Source organism: Monodon monoceros, unplaced genomic scaffold (assembly GCF_005190385.1).
Source record: "Monodon monoceros isolate NGI ecotype Baffin Bay Population unplaced genomic scaffold, NGI_Narwhal_1 Super_Scaffold_4, whole genome shotgun sequence".
Lineage (NCBI taxonomy): Eukaryota > Metazoa > Chordata > Mammalia > Artiodactyla > Monodontidae > Monodon > Monodon monoceros.
This window is the reverse complement of record NW_021703781.1, coordinates 68,961,787-68,982,002: the sequence shown is the minus strand read 5'-3', so window position 1 is coordinate 68,982,002 and position 20,216 is coordinate 68,961,787. Positions and strand designations below refer to the sequence as shown.

Sequence of the window (20,216 nt, the reverse complement as noted above, 5' to 3'; positions counted from 1 at the left end):
GAGATCTTCCCAGGCCAGGGCTCGAACCTGGGCATGTCCCCTGCAATGGCAGGTGGATTCTTAACCACTGCGCCACCAGGGAAGTCCCTCTTCCTTCTTTATTTCTATAAGCATGTTACTTTTACAATGGAAAGAAAGTAATAACTATACTATAAATAAAAATGTGAAGGAAGCCTTAAAAAATTTGAAACACATCATTTTAGTTCTAATTATAAATCTTGAAAATATTTCATCTTTAGACCATTTTCCTCCTACTTCTATTTTTTTTTTTATTGAATGTGAAAGAAAGGGCAGGTCAACAGTTATCTTTCTGTGTGGCCACCACCATTACTACTCTGAGCCTAAAACTGACAATGTTAGCACTACTGCCCCCATCACTCAGGACTAGATAATTAACAGGAGAGAGATTCCTTGTCTAAAAGGGCATACCTGAACTGTCCTGTGGCCCCATATTGGTTGCCCCTTATTGTTCCTGACTGGGCAGCCATTTGTTAATAGATTGTCATTCAGAGTGCAGCCCAAATCACTGTCACTGGCAGAAAAATGTGTCACCTGCATGCCTTCCTATCAGTTGGATTGATAACAACAAAAACTCTCTATTGTTAGGCAGATTATTTGCTTGCATGTTTATAAATAAGCAGTAAAGACTCACTGTGGACATCAGTGGGGGAAAAGTCCAAACCTTTTCAGACCTTTGTAGTACGTGACCCACCCATTCTAGGCTTGTCAAGAGATTTCTTGAGCCCATGGTTGGTTACAATTGAGCTTTTAAAGGCAACATGGAATATTCTATCACAGCTAAAACAATAAATAACAAGGTAAATTAGTTCCTAAATTAAGGAGCAGTTGTCTTTGGTTATATGTTGAAGAAACTCTACCTTTAATTCATATCCATCATGACAATAAAATAATGAAAATTATTTAATTGCATACCTGGAAGCCCCACTAAGTCAATATTTCACATGGAAATCCCTCTGATTATGTCATAAACAGTGCTTTTCAAACTCTCTTGTGTATTCCAATCACCCAGGCATGGTGTTAAAATGTGGATTCTGATTCAGTAGACCTGGGGTGGAGCTCCAGGTTCTGTATTTCTAACAGGCTCCCAGATGATGATACTGGTTCATAGACACTTAGGATAATAAGGCTATAAAATAAACCTTATCTGTTACGTAGTTATTTAACATAAACATAACAGTTATCCCTCAGCTAAAAATCATAATTCAGTATGAATTTTTTATATGTATACATATACCGTTTGGTTTTACCTACAGCATAAAATTGTTTTCTTTTTTACGTCCTTTTATGAAAGGTTTTTGTTTTCAATTATACAAGTAGTAAATATCTGTTATCAAAAATAAATAAATAAATCCAAGCAATATAAATACAGGCAGGGTGAAAAAGCAAAAGTCATCTCTTTGTGTCTAACATTTGTAAAAATAATGATATTCATTGAGATAAGGGGAGGGTATGATACACATTCTTTTTTTTATAGCTATACTTTATGTGTATGGGTATACAACATTTTAAAAACATTTAGTGGGCTTCCCTGGTGGTGCAGTGGTTGAGAGTCCGCCTGCCGATGCAGGGGACACGGGTTCGTGCCCCGGTCTGGGAAGATCCCACATGCCGTGGAGCGGCTGGGCCCGTGAGCCATGGCCACTGAGCCTGTGCATCCGGAGCCCGTGCTGTGCAACGGGAGAGGCCACAACAGTGAGAGGCCTGCGTACCACAAAAAAAAAAAAAAAAACATTTAGTAACGGGATTGGTGATAATTGAAATAAGATTGGCAAATGTTTGTTATATTTAAGCTCAATGATGGAGTTCATTTTACTATTTCCTCTGCTTTTGAGTATATTTGAAATATTCCAAAAGAAAAATAATCCATATTTGGCTGAACAGTACCAAGAGGCAGATGTTAAGTCACAAAGAATGAGTTTAGATTGAGCTGAAGTTTTTTGCCTACCTCAGATCATTAGATGGACTTAATTTTTATTTATGTCAAACTACAGTTTTGCTGGTTCATAGTGTGGTTAAAGGGAAGCAGAAGAAATTAAGGCTGGATGAATCATGAAGTCATACGAGAAAGCTCTGAATTTCAGTATGAGTTTGTAGGCTAAAGGTTTTTGAGCCAGTGTTTTAGGAAAACTGGGGAGCAATATATGTTTGGTGATTAAAATAGGGAAGATCTAAGTGAGGGATCATAGTTAAAAAGCTGTTTATTACTATAGTGGAAGCCAGTGGTCAGGAGGATCTGAAAGGAGGAGGAATGAAAATGGACTGGAACTCTAATAGGATTGACAGCAGACTGAATCTATCTAGGGAGTCAGCCATCTCCATGATTCAGATCGGGTTAACTGGGAGGGTGGCAAATTGATTCACATAGTAGTGAGAATAGGAAGATGAGAAGGTCAAAGAGAGATTTTAACTTCACTGAATTTGTAGTATCAACGAAACATCCAGGTGCTGATATCCAGAAGTAGCTGGGAATGTACGACTAGAGTGAAGAAGAGGGGACGCCAACCAAAGAAAAAGTTGATAGTTGAAACTACTGAAATGGGTGTAATCTAGGGAGAAAACAAAAAGGCAGAGAAACTAATGAAAAAAACATGGGAACATTTGCATACAAGGGACAGATATAGGTGGGGGAAAAAAGAAAGCAGAGATGATCAGAGCCAAATTAGTACAGTGCTGTGAAAACCAAGGAAAACAAGGTTTTAAAGGAGAAGAAGGAAGGGAATTAAGATTTTAGCAAGGATAATTGATAGAGCAGAGTCCTGAAGGGGATAGGGAGTAGGATCCAAAGTACAAGGGATACTTTCTCCTCTAAGATGGCTTAATCCTGAAAATGACTGGCAGGGAGGAGAGGTGCCTTCTTACTGATCTTCAGTATATAAGGTGATGTCATCTACAGAATAAAAGAGAGTAGGAAGGGTGGGTTTCAGGGGAATAAGAAAGGTTTGAAGCTGGTGTTTGGAGACTTAGTTGTTTAGAGACCAATCAAAAGAATGCTAAAGCAGCACTGAAAGCCTTGCTGCAGACAGATGGTATAACTCGGGAGTTGTATCCAGGTGATAAGCTCAGGAGCAGGAAAGGGAGATAAGGGGCTAGCAAAGCTGGGGATCAGAAAGACAGGTAGATGGTAGAAGAGGAAAGGGCTGGGGCAAAAGAATAAAAAAGCTTGATGTGAACACCACTGAAGTCTTGAACTGAGGTTGGGGAGAAAAGCAAGTGGTATCAGGAGACCAGCTGGACCATGAGAGCAAAGGAGGAATGACTGGACATGGAAACTACCTCAAAACAGATTCAGTTAGCAGACAGGATTGTTAGAGGTGGAAATAGGAGATTGTGATCAGAGGTTAATTTCCAAGTAAAAGATCTTTGATGTGGAAAACTTCCAAGTGATGACCAGGTCTAAAGCATGGTCTTGCCTGGGCAGCCAAAGTAGGAGAATATAGAGGTTGAGGAACTCTGAAGTCAGGTTATTAGATGGGGCTGATTTACTTTGATTTATTTAGGATGGCCTTAAGACCTTTGGAAAGCAAAGACCCCTTCTAACCTTTCTGTAACTCCTACAGGAAGGGTTGGCTTAGGTAAGTACTGTTTTGGAGAGGGTAGGGAAAAAATAGAGCCTTTAAAAGATACACCTAGAATATCCCTAGAAGAATACATCAGAAGCTTTGATTGCCTCAGGAAAGGGACAATACGTCTGGGAGACAGAGGTGGAAGGGAGATTTTTCACTGTACATCTTTCTATACTTTTTGAATTTTGAACTAATTGATGTAGCACCTATTAGAAAATAAAATGAAAACTTAAGATATTGTTGATATAGATACAGATAGTAAACAACTTGTTTAACTTTAAAGCCTTCCTATTATGCCTTCCTTATTCTTTCTGGTCCTGAAAAAGACTAGTTTGATGGGAAGGGCTAATGAAAAGAATCTGTAAGAGTCCACTATTCATAATAGTATTGGGGTGGCCAAAAAGTTTGTTCAGTTTTAAGTGAAAATAAAAGACATTTTTCATTTTCACCAAGACTTTTATTGAACAGTGTATTCACTAACAGAACAAACTTTTTGGCCAACCCAATATTTTGCTAAGTTTATTTCAAGCATTGGTCTCTTAATTTGAATCATTCACCATACAACTTGTAATCCCTGATGCATTTTACAATTTCCCTTAATATAATCACAGTTTCCCATCATTTTAAGCCTGATTTAACCGTTAATAAAATCCTTTTCAATAGGTCTCACTCCGCTCACTTCAGTTCAAACTGAGGAATAATGTCTTTTAAACCTAGGAAGGAATGGTAAACAATTAGGAGTTAACAGCTTGACACCCTCCTCAGGATTTTCATGTCATCATTTGGTTTGAAAACGTAAACATTTCCAGGACATCAGAGCAGTCAGGGTTTAAGAATCAGTACACTGATGTATCCATAAACCCGTAAGATATTTTAGAGGTTTCACTATTACTTTTCCATTAGTTAAGTAATCATGAATTAATGGCAATTACACTTAGTGAATTTAGGTAATTTTTACTGCAGTAATTTACATGTTTCCCTTTTAATGTCTTAAAACAGGTGTGAAAATCACATCTACACTGCAAGTGTTGAAGCTTATCAAGCAGGCTGGTGACCGAGTCCTGGTATATTATGAAAGGCCTGTTGGCCAGAGTAACCAGGGTGCAGTGCTGCAAGATAACTTTGGACAGTTGGAAGACAACTTTCTGTCAGGCCCATGCCAACCAAACTATGAAGAGGAAACAAGTGGGTTGGCAGTAGATGCTGAAAACAGAGACCTGGATTCTGAATTTGAAGACTTAGCAAGTGATGTGAGAGCACAAACTGAGGTCAAGGATGAGGCACAGTCATTAAGTCACAGTCCCAAACGTACTCCAACAACACTTTCTGTTAAACCCCTTGGAACTATATCACCAGTTTTAAACCGTAAATTAGTTGTAGGAAGTTACCCACCACCCCCAAAACTTCCATCCAAAGAAGGAAATAAGCCCTTGGCCCTAAAATCTTCTGAGATAACAGAACCAGCACAAGTGTCAAAACCCACCCAAGGATCCACTTTCAAACCACCTGTGCCACCACGACCACAAGTCAAAGTTCCTTTACCTTCTGCTGATGCCCCAAATCAGGCAGAACCAGATATTCTCGTTGAAAAGCCAGAGAAGGTGCTGCCGCCGCCGCCTGCTGCAGATAAACCTGCTGAAAAGCCAGCGAAAAACCTGGATCACGTCGAAGAAGCAGCTGCAGCTAAGCAGTTTCCAGCAAAGCAAGAAGTGGCAAAAGATTTGACTTCAGAAAGTTCCTGCCCTCCTACGGACAGTTCAGATGACCATCAAACGTGGGAGTCATCAGAAATTCTTTATCGTAATAAGCTCGGAAAATGGACAAGAACCAGAGCCAGCTGTCTCTTTGACATAGAAGCCTGCCACAGGTACTTAAACATCGCACTGTGGTGCAGGGATCCTTTCAAATTAGGGGGTCTCATCTGTTTGGGGCACGTCAGCTTAAAACTTGAAGAGGTGGCTTTAGGATGCTTAGCTACATCGAACATGGAATACCTTTCCAAATTCAGACTGGAAGCCCCATCACCTAAGGCCATGGTCACGAGAACCGCGCTACGTAATCTGAGTATGCAGAAGGGGTTCAATGACAAATTTTGTTTCGGTGATATTACTGTTCACTTCAAATATCTGAAAGAAGGAGAGCCAGACCACCATGTAGTTACTAACTTAGAGAAAGAAAAAGAACTCCATTTGGTCGAAGAGGTTTCTGCCCTTCCTAAAGAGGAGCACTTTGTTGGACAGATGGGTTTAACAGAAAATAAACATAGTTTCCAGGATACTCAGTTCCAGAACCCAACTTGGTGTGATTACTGTAAGAAAAAAGTTTGGACTAAAGCTGCTTCCCAGTGTATGTTCTGTGCTTATGTTTGCCATAAAAAATGTCAGGAAAAGTGTCTAGCCGAGACTCCTCTTTGTGGAGCAACTGATCAACGGCTAGACCGGGCCCTGAAAAATCTCAGGCTGGAAGGACAAGAAACCCTCTTAGGCCTGCCCCCTCGTGTTGATGCTGAAGCTGGGAAGTCAGTCAACAGAATGACAGGTTTGACAAGACATATTATCAATACGAGCTCTCGTTTGTTAAATCTGCGTCAAGTATCTAAAACTCGCCTTTCTGAGCCAGGGACTGATCTAGTAGAACCTTCACCAAAACACACACCCAACACATCAGACAACGAAGGCAGTGACACAGAGATCTGTGGCCCAAACAGCCCTTCTAAACGGGGCAACAACACAGGAATAAAATTAGTGAGAAAGGAGGGTGGTCTGGATGACAGCGTTTTCATTGCAGTTAAAGAAATTGGTCGTGATCTGTACAGGGGGTTGCCTACAGAGGAGAGGATCCAGAAACTAGAGTTCATGCTAGATAAACTGCAGAATGAAATTGATCAGGAGTTGGAACATAATAATTCCCTTGTTAGAGAAGAAAAAGAGACAACAGATACGAGGAAAAAATCACTTCTTTCTGCTGCTTTGGCTAAATCAGGTGAAAGACTGCAAGCTCTAACACTTCTTATGATCCACTACAGAGCAGGCATTGAAGATATTGAATCTTTAGAAAGTCTGTCCTTAGACCAGCACTCCAAAAAAATAAGCAAGTACACAGATGATACAGAAGAAGACCTTGATAGTGAAATAACCCAACTAATAGACTCTCAGCCATTCAGTAGCATATCAGATGACTTATTTGGCCCATCTGAGTCTGTGTAACAGTCTGTTTAAACTTTCTAGTGATTGAGGAAAAGTTGCATCTAAAGTACCACAGATACAACCACATTTAAACCCTCTTATTATGCACTTTGGCCTGCTTCTTCACAGTTATTTGCTTGTGTAAGAACTAGAGTGGAAAAGGTGGTTTTCCAGCAAAAACATGATCAGCTCACTAAATTGGTTGTTTCAGATTGCATTTATAGCTATGCTTTTTGGGTTTATACTGGGAATTTATTTTTACTAATTTATTTTTAACTTTTTCTAATTATGTAAGCTGACTTTTCGTGTTTATGTAGGTGTGATGTCTCATTGTGGTTTTTTTCCCTTCCTCTTCCTAGTTTTTGAATTAGTGTTAAATAGGATACTGTCCAGATTCTTGAAATATTTTCATTTCCATCACAGTTATAACAACAAATTTGCTGCATGCCCAAATTGACAACAGCAATCATTGAGGGAACAGGTTTTGAATCATGAAGTTTGTCATATCTACTTGCTTGAGATTTTTGTTATTTTGGCGTTTGGGGGAGTGCTTTTTGTTTTGATTTTGCCAAATGTAACATGAAAGCCGCAGCTTTAGTTAGTTATGCTGATTTAGTAAAAAAAAAAAAAAAAAGTTTTACATATATTGCTTGTTTTTTATGCTTTTGTGAAATTTTTTTCTAAAGCTTATGTGCAGTTTAAGTATAGTGAGAATATAGTGATTAATTTGAAGAGCTTGCATTGAAAAACAAAATGCAACAGGGAATAAATACAGAATGCAGTTGGTCAAGAATTTTGAGAGGATGACCAGATTACTAAAACAAACAAAAAACAGTAACCAGCAGGATTTTGAAATATAATCTTTCAAAATGTTGACACTTGCCTTTCAAATGGAAGCACTAAACATTTATGATTATGTTTCATCTTCAGTTCTCCCATAGGAAATAAAGCATGTAGATATTTGAAGTTTCAGAGGACTGTTCTTAAAATGACCTTGTTGATATCTGGTTTGGCTGTTTTGTTTTAGAAAAATAGTCATGCATGAGAATGCTGTAAGGGAGAGGAATCATGCAAAATAGATTTATTGCTTTGTCTGACATCCTACAGGCTTATCCTATGTATCATCCTACAGGCTGATCATTCTGAATGCTTCTGTAGTTCAGACTGTCTTATTAAAAAAAAAAATTACACAGCATCGATACATAGGAATTGGAACCATTTCTCTTAAAATGAAGGTCTAGTCTGATACTCAGGCCACCGTGTGGATCCCAATAACACACAACTGAGGGAAAACATGTGAGCATGACCTCTGTTGGTATACCATAAAAGTTTTGGCCTTTTATATGTCTATAAAATAGATATGTACATGTTTTTCCCTTTTGTAGGTAACTACTATGATAATTGCTATACAGTGAAACTGACATGAATTTAAAACTAGATGGTGGCAGTTTTTATGGCTGGCAGGAAAAGGCATAGTATAATAGTAAGAATTCTAGCCCAGGTCTATAACCCAGGACTCCATACAAGAGTTTAAGTTCAAGCTCTTCTGTTGGCCATTAGTGAACTGTGTAACCATAGGCAAGCCACGAAAGGGCTCCATGCTGCAGGCTCCCCAGCTGTAAAGTAGGAATAAACAAAATTTATTCTACCTCACAGGACTGTTGTGAGGAAAACAACAGCATAACTGCAAAAGTTTTCTGAACAGTAACAAGTTATTGAAATAAAAGGGTTATATGGATGATAAAAACATTTTTATGGGTAGGAAAGCCATTCCACTTTTAAAATCAATAGCCAGTTCTCATTCTTGCTATTTTATTATTAAGTAAAATATTAGGAAACTAAATACCTTTCTTGGCCAAGTTTATAACAAAAATATATCTGTGTATACCCATTTTTGTTTAAACATGCTTGCATTTTAACACTGCTGTAGAAGTCTTTATACACCAAATTCACTGAAAGCTAAAATGTTGTTCTGTAACAATAGCTTGAAACAATCTTCCCAATGTAATAACCAACTGTCATCTTATCATAAAAAATCACTTACCACTGACAACCTGGAAGGCAGAGTAAGTGGCTGGTGGTTTTGGATTATACCATGAAGTTTTAGTGACATCCAAGCATGCTGCTGAAACTGATGCATTTGAAAGAGCTGTAGAAATAATGCAAAACTTTGGTTTCATAAAAATCTACTCATGTTTTAAAAGTATTTAACTCTGTAGAACCACAATTATGGAAAGCTCAGTAATGCTGCTAATGATATTTGTAAAATATACCTTCAGTGTAGTGCAATATTTTTCTATTTACTGGGAGAGGCAGTAGAGGCATCACAGTTGTAGTTTCGTGCAAGGGGGGCGGGCGGTGGGACACGCCAATAGCCTAAGGAATAGTAAGGTATAAGGCTTCAGTGAAAACAGTTGTATTATATCACATTCCTGATGTAATCTTTCTGCCATGCTATGTTATCAATAGCTAAAAAATAATATTAAATAAAAACTACCACAGAAAACAAGAATATCTTCATTTGATGTCATCTAAAAAAGGTGACTGCTGCATCTCTATGGAATTATTGCCTGGTATAATTGGGCCATGAAGATAAGTTTAACAAAGTCCGCTTTTGCTAAACAAAATTGCTATTCTGAAAATTGTCTAAAAGCATTAAATTTTGGTTTTACTATTTTTTTATGCTGTGAAAATCAGATTTATGGATTTGCCTCTGCTATCTAATAGTAATTGGACTAAAGTGTATTTGCTACATTGGTATTTAGATGAATTATTAGGTTAGACAATCAAGCTGAGCAATATTTTAGCATTTAGAATCAATTCATATGCTACATTTCTTAGTATCAGACCTTACACTCTTCAGTATCAGAACTAGTTAAAATACTATGTGGCCATTTTGTGAATTTAAGAGGAGAAAACACATGCTAAAAATTTGAAGGTACTGTCAATTCTAAATTTAAGTATTTCTGAATTTTTTGAAAGGCAGTTTGAAGGTATTTGGCTCTTACTAATAGTAAGATGATAAAATCTCAAGTCCCCTAAAAGTGAATAAATTTAAAATCACTTTAATTTTAAAATGTATTGAGTTTATTTCTAAATTGAGACATAACAGCTTTCCTTTAAAAACAGGGTTGGGGGAGGTTCCCTTAAGCCTTTTTAAGCCATGGATCCATTTTAAGATCTGTTTAAAACCATGGATTCTCACCCCTGAAAGGTGCACACATGCGCACCCTAAGTTTTATGGAACTTCCAGGGGCCGTGGACCTACTGTGTCAAGTGGCTGCATATCATAGTTATTTTCATCAGATATAGTTATTTGTTCGTAGCCATCAGGAAAACAATATAACTTTAGAGATGCAAGGATAACTTACTGGTTGGTTCCACACTGACACCATGTGGCTAGTTACATACTTCAAATTAAAACAAATTTTGCAAAGCCAAAAAGTATGGTTCAAACTAGTCTGGAGTAGATTTTACCTGATGCCTGCAAGCAAAGAAGAATAGTTTTTAATTGAATACCCACAGTTAAAACAGTACCTTCTCACATATTTTATTCCAATGATAATATCTGGTTAACAAAGGAATACAACAGGCACGGTAGTGTTCAGAAGATTTATTAAGTAAACTAGCTAAAACATGACGTACGTGGATACAGTTAGCAGTCAAAAGAATTGAATATTCATCACTACCTCATTAAGCTTTTTGTATCTGTTTTGCCAGGTACAAACATAAAAAACACCTCTGCTCAAAAAATAAATGTTCAGAGAGCTGTGTGTTCTTTGTTCTGATACACACATTAAAAAAAAAAAAAAAAAAAAGCTTTTCTTTCCATAGTCTTGCCAATCCCAGAATACTGGTCATATAAAAGACCTTACAATTTTTTTCTCCTTCAGATACAACTGATACCTTTTGCTCTCAAAACAGTTCTGAAAAATATGTATCTTTTATATGATCTCTAGGGATCACCAGCAGACATGGCTGCCAGTCATTCTTGAAGAGACTGAAACCTTGCAGGCAAAAATAAAAGAGGGATAAGTTACATGGTATTGGGAGTGAGGAGAACCACAAACCCCGCCAGAGAATTGATTTGCAGCACATTTCTTTTTTAAGGCTCTCCCCTCCAGAAGTAGAGAACAGTCCTGCCTTTTTTACTTTAGCCACAGAAGTGCCTCCAGCAAAGCAGAGTCCTTGTGTAAGTCGCCCAACGCAAATACACGAGTAGGACGCTTGTTTGCTTCCAACACATGCACTTGAAGACCAGACTTCAGCCCAAAGCCCCACAAGAAAAGCTTCATAAAGAAAATGGGAAGTTATTAGCTACTTTCTTAGAGAATTATAAGGTTGAGGGGTCCTTCCAAGTTAACAGGAGCACAATTTTAGCTTAACAAAGAACTGACATTAAGTAGTTTTTGTTTACGATTACAGAACTACAGAATGAACAAGTGTTATTTGAGACATTCCACACTATCTTCATATCTCATACAAAACTCGATGTAAACTAACAATGTTCACTAACACAGTACTTGCTGTCACATCGAAAAGGCACATCAATGTCATGCTTAGAAAAACTACATCACACACAGCACTAGGTGATACAGTATTACAGACATTCTTAGATGTTTGGGTTTTTTTCCTGCCTGTGAAAGGGGGTGTGCCCTGACCACCCTGTTATTTTTACCTGTTTTCCTAACACGATTCAAGACAATTTCATTCCTTCTTCATCTTCATGTAAAATTTGTTTTCACATTGATGTGAACAATGTTCAGAAGTCTAAAAAATAATAGTTTCAAACAACTCAAAATTAGTAGATCCCTAGAAAACACTTGGATGACTTCCAGCTCAAAGATAATTATAGTCTGATTTTTTCACATCACAGCAGCTATTAGCCTTTTAAATTTCTTTTCTAAAACCTGAGCTAGGTGTTGATATATCTCATCATGCTTAAACAACCCTGACAGTATAAGGTGTATCTATCCTCAATTTTCTGTCATCTGGTAAGACAAGTATATATCTGAAAGGGAAAGCTTCTAGTTGTTTATAACTATACTTTTGGGTGCTTTTCTCTGCTTTCAGAACATTTACTATTTTACCCTTATTGGCTTTTATGTTTGTTGCCAACCACATGACATGTAAACATATAATTTACAACCATCTGTTTCCAGGTAGGTGATTACATAGAAAACTAATGCCTGCTGAGATTCATGGATAAATCCGAAAGATGACTGGCTCAAGTTCTTGTCTTCTGCATCTGAGAAAACTAGCTTTTAACTCATGAATATATTGACAGTACAGTTGACCCTTGAACAACACGGTTTGATCTGCACGGGTCCACTTATATGCAGAATTTTTTCAATAAATACAGACTGCAGTACTACATGGTCTGTGGTTGATTGAATCCAGAGATGTGAAACCATGGATACGAAGGGCTGACTGTAAAGCTGTAGGCAGGTTTTCGACTGCATGGGTTGTCGGCACCCCCAAACCCTGTGTTGTTCAAGGTCAACTGTAATTACAAGTTCAGTAACTCAACATTCAGTGTCACTATATAATATATGCCGTCTTACTTGATTCTGTTTTTCAGACTTCCTTCTAGTTCCTCATTATTGGAAGTGTCTCGGAGATAATGCGTGCTTTAGACACTCATTACCAATATTCAGAAAATATATAAGACTTTTTTGCCCAGGTGTTCGTGAATGTAAGTTAAAAAATTATATTGGATTTGGATTCAAATATTTATAGATTTACACTATTTCGTCAAAATATATTGTATAATATTTAATAAAATCAAATACATAAAATAAAGTTTTCAACACTATTTATACAAACCCCTAGAAAAGCTGCTTTTTCTTTATAAGGCTGTTGGCAATCGATCATAACCATGGAAAAGAAAACCTTTGGTTGTTTTACTCTTTCACCAGGGATGAGTGGTATCACTAAGACAGTTCTGGATGAGTCATTTCACTGGAAACACTGTTTTATACAATTAGATACTTGGATGACTTCTGAGGGTCTCAGTCACTTTCAGATTCTTCATCCTCACCTATCGGATACGACTGGATATTATTCTGAGTATACATTTTTGTTTTAATGGGGCAGTTGTGATCCATGAGGATAGCCTAAAAGAGAGCAAAGTGCAGATATATTAACTTACTGTTTCATAAAGAGAAGATAGTCTTACCCTGTTTCTAAGGATTAGTAGTTTGAAAACTACATATAGTACCACCCACTATCAACCAACCAGTAATTTGGTGCCACTGCCAGGTGCCTTCCCTAGAAGGCCTGGCGTTCTAAACTGAAAATTCCAGGCGATAGGAAGCAGCAGCAGCAGTCTGCAGTATTCCCATTATACCTGCCAGGAGCCGTAAGTCGATTTGGAGGAAACTGTAAGCTATGAAGAAAGAGATATGCAGGTTAGGTTTAGGTTATACTTGGAATCTTTGAATTAGGGTGGGGGGATCCTGGAGGTCACCCAATGCACCTTCACAGTGGTAACACTTAATAAGGAGGTCCTCCCTCCTTAATGAGGCAAGCTCCCGTGTTAAAAACATCCCTGAGGCTAGACTAAAACCTGTCTCCATGTTTCTATTTGTGGATCAAGTTCTGATTCCAGCCGTCTTCACAGCCTGCCCTTACAATATTTTAAGACCACGGCCATGCCCCCTTAGATTTCCCTAGACTAAGCGTCACAGGGCCCTTATCTTTTTAAAAATGGCATTTCAGAAGGACCTCGTTCGTGCCCCAGTCTGGGAAGAGCCCACATGCCGCGGAGCGGCTGGACCCGTGAGCCATGGCCGCTGAGCCTGCGCGTCCGGAGCCTGTGCTCCGCAACGGGAGAGGCCACAACAGTGAGAGGCCCGCATACCGCAAAAAAAAAAAAAAAAAAAATACATTCCTCTCATGTACATAAAAATCTTGTGCACTCCCTTATTGTTACTGAAAACTTTCTTTAAGGTCTACTGATCCTCAACTGATAAACATCCTCAGTTGATGAGCACTGTAGTCATCATTCCTCATGAAAGTGTACAGACCAAGCACGTAGTCTGAGTGTACAGCTGGGGTTTATCATGCCAGGACTGTGCTAAGCATTTTCAATGCAATACCTCAACTTCACAATAACCCTATGTGGTAGCTTGATAACCCTCCGTGTAGGCGCAAAGGTTAAAGAACTTGACCAAGGGATGTACAGCTAAATGGGGCAGATACGAGCCCAGGCAGCCTATGCCAAAGTCTGCTCGGCGATGCCCCACAGGACAGCAGGAGTGTAGAGCACAACATCAGCGGCAACTGAAATGAATTCTCTCATCAAGAACGTCTTTCAGAGTTTTCCTCCACGTAAACTATTCCCTCCAGTGCCTTTCTGTGCAGTTTGAAAATCTAAATGGCAACATTTATCTGGATTAAAATTTATCTTCTGTTGGCCTATTGCAACCTATCTTGGCGCTTGTTAGCTACACCCAGTTCTTGTCCCACAGATTTGATAAGCTGCTATGTCTCCACTCAAGTGCTTAACCCATTTATCATTTCCCAAGAAATGCTAAAATGATCTGCTGTGTGGCATGTTAAGATAAGGACTTCCGGGGCTTCCCTGGTGGCCCAGTGGTTGGGAGTCCGCCTGCCGGTGCAGGGGACGCGGGTTCGTGCCCCAGTCCCAGAGGATCCCACATGCCGCGGAGCGGCTGGGCCCGTGAGCCATGGCCGCTGTGCCTGTGCGTCCGGAGCCTGCGCTCCGCAACGGGAGAGGCCGCAACGGTGAGAGGCCCGCGTACCGCAATAAATAAATAAATAAATAAGGCCTTCCAGGACCCTCTGAGTTAGGCTGCCAGCTCAAATTGTCAGCTGCAAATTTAACTCTATTTTTTTGATTGTGCTTCTTGCCAAGTGAATTGATACATGGACTTCATAAAGAGCTCAATTTCTAAAAATAAGTAATTGAGGCAACAGACACTGTATACCAGGGCCATTCTCCCCACGTGGGTGTGTGCTTGTAACACAAAAGTTCTAGCCACCAAAGAGCTCGATGTCTTGCCTCTCTGGATTAGTGATCCTCAAAGAAATGTGCCCAAGAATCACTTGAGGGGGCAGGTTAAAAATGAAATCCCCCATCCCTACCCACACATGAGGGTGAGAAAACGCGCTGCGAGAAACACCGCCCGACTTACGTGGCATTTTCTAGGGCACAGTAGGGCCACATGGCTGACAGCAGCTTACTGGGCACCTACCAGGTGTGTGTGTCAGTGCCCTTAAGGTCCTCTACCAGCAACTTAGGTACCTCACTGCACACCAGTGACAGGTTCCATAGGGTTTGCAGGCGGAGTGCTCACTGTGGGTTAAGTGCTCAGGGAAAGAAATGTTGAAGCGATGGGGGTGGACTTGAAGCTTGAATGATGGAAAGGATTTTCACAGCGAGGGAGCTGGGAATGAGCGTGGCAGAGGCTACTTACCAAACGAGACATTAAGTAAAACAGCCTGCCTCCCCACCAAGCCCCACCCCCTATCCGATGATGACGCACAGGGAGACGTTCACGGGAAAGCCCAACTGGGGCCAGACTGCAGGGCCCCGGATGCCAGGCAGGGGCCTTGACCCCAGGCCCACAGGCGGCGAAGCAGGCTTGGGAAGGACAGCCATCATTCTACCTTATCACAACTGCCTTCTGTCCCTTGGTTGTCCACCGTTATACCTAACGGTATGTACATGTAGACGTAAGGACCCCTGGAACCTAGCACTGGGTATGTAATACGGACTCAATTAAAAAACAGCATTGCAAGGGAAGTTCAGTCAGACCAGTTATCTGGCATCATATAGACTTAAATAGAATTTATCAATTAACCAAACTGCATTTGTTGATACTACCTATATCAGGTTAAGAAGTTTTCTTTCTTAAAAGATCATCTGTTGCTTTTAAAACCTAGCTTACTGGCTTCTGAACCTCTTTTGAAAGATTTATTGTGCCATAGTTGTTGTTTTTTTAAGTTGTACATGATTAAGCCAGATGGCATCTAATAGCCCAAAAGTGCCACGAAAAGAGGGGCATGAACAAGATCAAGTGGGTAAGTCAAGTGCATGGGGGACGCGTGCAGAGTGGCCTGGGGAGCAGCCTGGTAATCAGAGCAGTGCTCTGTGCACTGCTGTGTGGAAAAAGGTGTGTTTGACTCCGGACTGAAGAAAAAGTAAAAAAAAAAAAAAAAAAAAAAAAAAAAAGGGCGGGGGGGCATTTTCATCTGAATTCAGGGCCATGCCTGGTTCCTGAGAGTTGAGCCCTGGTCCTACCAAATGCCTGGTTTCATATCAGACACAGGAGAGTCAGAATTTCCAAACTGGTAAAAACATGCTGGACCAAGTGAAGTGTAAAAATAACACAAATACAAAGCTGGGACAGTGGAAAGGTAAAAGCATTAGGGCTTCCCTGGTGGTGCAGTGGTTGAGAGTCCGCCTGCCAATGCAGGGGACACGGGTTCGTGCCCCGGTCCGGGAAGAGCCCACATGCCGCGAAGCGGCTGGACCTGTGAGCCATGGCCGCTAAGCCTGCGCGTCCGGAGCCTGTGCTCCGCAACGGGAGAGGCCACAGCAGTGAGAGGCCCACGTACCGTGAAAAAAAAAAAAAAGATTTATTTACCACATCTTTTAAAAAAAAAAGTGATGGTTTTGCATCAGGGTCACCCAGTGAAAGAAAGCTGCAGTCCTCAAACCACCTACTTTCCTGTCTGGGCAACAATTAGAAACTTCAAGAGTAAGACCTAAGAAATATGCCCTGTCTTTAAAAATAATTCAACCTGAAAAAATAAAACTCCATTCCAGAACACAGCTTTCCTCCTCACTGGGAATTCTGACAGTTAGAGGCTGTAAGCAATTGTCTTATAACTGGAACACAGTTTCCTAAATGACAGAGTTGGTGTTTCTTATACTTGCAGAGGAACTGGAGTAACAGGCTTTTTTCTCTGCCTGTATTGATAACACTCATTATTTAAAAAAAGAAAAAAAAGCAGAAATCCAATAAACCAAATGGAAGAAAAACTCAAGTGCTCACAAACTGGCTCATGACTGGATGACTTATAGGATCCATAAAATAGCACTAGAATTTTCCATTTCTAGCTTAAGTCCAAACACCACTTAATCAGAATGCTTACTAATGAAAGAATGATTTGCCAAGGTTTGTACACCTTCTTCTGGCTCTCAGGTCCCCTGCATTTGGTAACTGCTGATCCTGAATGCCAGCACTTGTGTGTATTGGATTTTCTCAAGTGGGCAGTAATCGATCGTCCTTCCACCACGGCACACACTGCTTCCTGCCCTCACTCCCCTCATCATCCAGCGCCATTGGTTTCCACCTGGTTCTTTCCTGCTCTGCCTGCACAGTGAGTAGCTGCCACCTTCGCATGCTGCCATTATGACAGTCAAATGGCGTCTGACACGATGCATTCAATTATGGGCATCAATTATGGGCAGGCAGATGCACATTCTCTCAAGTTTGTAATGATTCATCTTGCCGGGCACTTATTAAGGATTTTGACATTTTACAGTGGAAGTGGCTTCTGGAAGCCTGTCATTCTTGTTGCTTTGCCTTTCAGAATCGTGTCTTCCACTTCCTTCAGCACTCTTCTTTTTAAATGAACTAAAGCCTTAGTTTAAATGTGGGAAGAAGCACTGAGGCCTGACTTCCGCCCATCACATGGGGACCCCAGAGTGGGGGCTGGCAGGGCAAGCTCACCCTCCCTGGTCCCCTGACCTCATCCACTTCCTCCAAGACCTCAGATAAGCCCTCACACTGCTGCCGACGAACAGATAACACAACAGCCACTAACGTCTGCTGCTCGGCAAGGGAAGCCCACTGGGCAGCCCTGGGCTCTGACAGTAAAAGGAGGCTCTCATCTCAGAGAGGGAAGAGAGGGAGGAAACTGGGGTACTGCTGGGCTGACAGAGTAAGTCAGGGTTAGGTGAGAGCAAGAAAGGAGAGTGGAGTGAGATGGGAACGCGTGACAATTTATTGAGCATTTACTGTGTGCAGACTCTGGGGTCGCACTCCACTGGTATTCTTTCATTTAATCCTCACAACCACTCTGAGGTTGAGGCTATGTCTTCCCATGGGACAGACAGCTCGGCTCCAGGGCTGCCCGTGCTGGCCCTGCACTGTCTCCCGAGTCTTAAACAGTCTCTTGGATGACAGGAGCATTTGTAGGTGATTTTTTTTTTTTTCGTCAAATAGGGTTGGGAGTAATCTTCATTCGGCCTTAATCAGATTGATACAGTGGCAACAGGACAAGCGTTGTTTTCTGTGGTTGCACAGAGAATTTTCTGACCCTGATTGAGGCCAAGGTACTGAGTTGGGGTCGGACAAACAAAGGTAGACAGGATACTTAGACAACCAGGCTGGAAAACAGGAAGTGCCCCGAGAGAGATACGACATAATGCTATGGCTGTGGCTGTTCGGAGCTGGCAAGCATAGGCAGAGAGGAAGAGTCAAATGGCTCGAGAGTAATTCAAAATCACCTACTTAAATTCTATCGAGTAAAGGGCACAAGACCAGTGCTCAGTGCTGGACATATTTTTTAAATATACTGCACATATTAATAAATACAGAAAGTGCCCAAAACAAAGACTGCACACAACCTAACTTCAGGGTCTGTGTCTCTCTTTAAATCCACTCTTTAGGGATAATCACGTAAAAGGGCAGTCAAGAAATGCCAAAGCCTTAAAACCCATTTCAGGTCAAACATCAGAGAGAACTTCTGACGTACTCTCTAGAGAACAGCAGCAAGGGAACCTCACACCCATTCCTAAACGCCAAATACCATCTCCCCCAGCCTTGTTTCTCTCACTCACCTTTAACCTAAGGCCCTCATCTTTCAACTAGACGAGTGTATATCACCATTTGATGTTTTAAAAAAATCATCAGCAGCACCAAACCAGGTCTGAACGCTTATCAGAAAGGGTCAAATGACCCATGCATTTCAAGATTCAAATTTAGAATCAATAAGTTTGAATTTATTCAGAAAAGGAACACTTAACACTCAATACTACATCTTGCCTATAGCTACGATTCTGGTCATGAAATTATGAACTTAAACGTTATACATACGTGCTAACATGCGCCCAAAGGTGCATAAACAATATTTTTCCATAAGCGTCTGTTACCTACATGAAAACCATCTCCTGAATCTTACGCAGTAAGGACTAAGACACTATTGCTGAAAGCTGTAAGGGTTCGGAGAAAAGCAAACAGTACCAAAAATGGCTGATCTCAGAAGCACAAGAGGCAAAAAAGTTATCTTCAAGACTTTCAAGAACCTTAGAAAATTAAATTGAACAATCCCTGTTTATATTTGGTTGATGAAAAGAGCTATATTGACTGCTAATCTATGTACAAAAATAGTTTCATTCTTCAAAATATATAAACATAATGCTTGCTACAGTAAAACAAGTAGCTGCCCTATGTGGTATAAACTAAAAAGGAACTCTTACCATTTACATTTGGGGAGTTCTGTTCAAAAGGAGCAGAAATATATTTTAGAACTAAGCCATAAGACACTATCCAGGAGACCATGCTAAAATTATCCAGAAATACTTCATTGCATCCTAAAATTTGCTTACCATTTTTTCTTCCTTGGCAGGTGGACTTCGGAGAAAAAAGCAGAGAGGAGCAAAAAGAATATCAATTATTCCAATAATTGTCATGAGCCATGGAAATCCAATTGACTTTGCGATAGCCCCACCAGCGGAAGGACCTTTCAGGAAACAGAGAATTAGATAAAGCTCTCTCTAAATGTCTTGTAGGCAGAAAGATGCAAAGGTTTAAATAATTTTCAGTAGGCATTATCAATCATGCACTGAGAAAAAAGGTTGTTTTGAAAGCCAATGTCCTTACCTATAGCATATCCCATACAAAATGCTACATCGGCAATGGCATACACGCTCCCATAGACGGACACGTGCCGCAGGTCAACCAGGTAGCCCATGATGGGCATCATTGACGAATCCACCATGCCTGTGGACAGTCAGGGAACACAGTCTATAGAAAACTGATGGAAACCAATAATGAGCTGAATGTCAGGGACTGTGTCCTAAATTCACGACCCTGCCAAGATCTCTCACTGCTACCTGCAAGTCTTGAGGCAAACTCCCTGCAACATACCTTTGGCTGAAGACAGACTGAAGGCGCTTGAGGCTGAGACTGGAACCCAAACCACCATCTGCTGTTCTCCACCTTGCCTCACCTTGCCCTCCGCTGTCTGGTGGACAGCGCCCAGTCCTCTGGTGACTCACCTGCCGTTCTTCAGATCCAGAGGGATGCTGGTTACTGGCTGTGTGGACCCCAAGCCTGCTTCCTGTGGGTGTTTTCCTGATTCACTTATTTTCTGGTCCACTCGTCCTTTGCCCTCAAAGAGTGAGCAAACCTACATGCCTCACTCAGCTCCCTCCCCATCCACACTGTGGCCTCACACTTAGATTATG

General features: G+C 40.6%; 2 protein-coding genes across 3 annotated transcripts in view; one reads left to right on the top strand and one right to left on the bottom strand.

Moving 5' to 3' along the window:
- Nucleotides 1-8,048, top strand: part of PDZD8 (PDZ domain containing 8) — a 92,127-nt gene extending 84,079 nt beyond the window's left edge. Inside the window, exon 5 of the mRNA XM_029245302.1 lies at nt 4,584-8,048. Coding sequence (XP_029101135.1) covers nt 4,584-6,790 — 2,207 coding nt within the window. The 3' untranslated portion in view covers nt 6,791-8,048. The remainder of the gene's footprint in view (nt 1-4,583) is intronic.
- A 1,812-nt stretch (nt 8,049-9,860) lies between these two features.
- Nucleotides 9,861-20,216, bottom strand: part of SLC18A2 (solute carrier family 18 member A2) — a 38,427-nt gene continuing 28,071 nt past the window's right edge. Inside the window, exons 13-16 of one of the 2 annotated variants that reach the window (XM_029245301.1) lie at nt 19,630-19,749; nt 19,356-19,489; nt 12,810-12,885; nt 9,861-11,539 (exon numbers count right to left, since the gene is read on the bottom strand). In XM_029245301.1, the coding sequence (XP_029101134.1) occupies nt 11,532-11,539; nt 12,810-12,885; nt 19,356-19,489; nt 19,630-19,749 (338 nt within the window). In that variant the 3' untranslated portion in view covers nt 9,861-11,531. Of the gene's footprint in view, nt 12,886-19,355; nt 19,490-19,629; nt 19,750-20,216 lie in introns of both variants that reach the window. The other variant, XM_029245300.1, reaches the window with a different exon arrangement.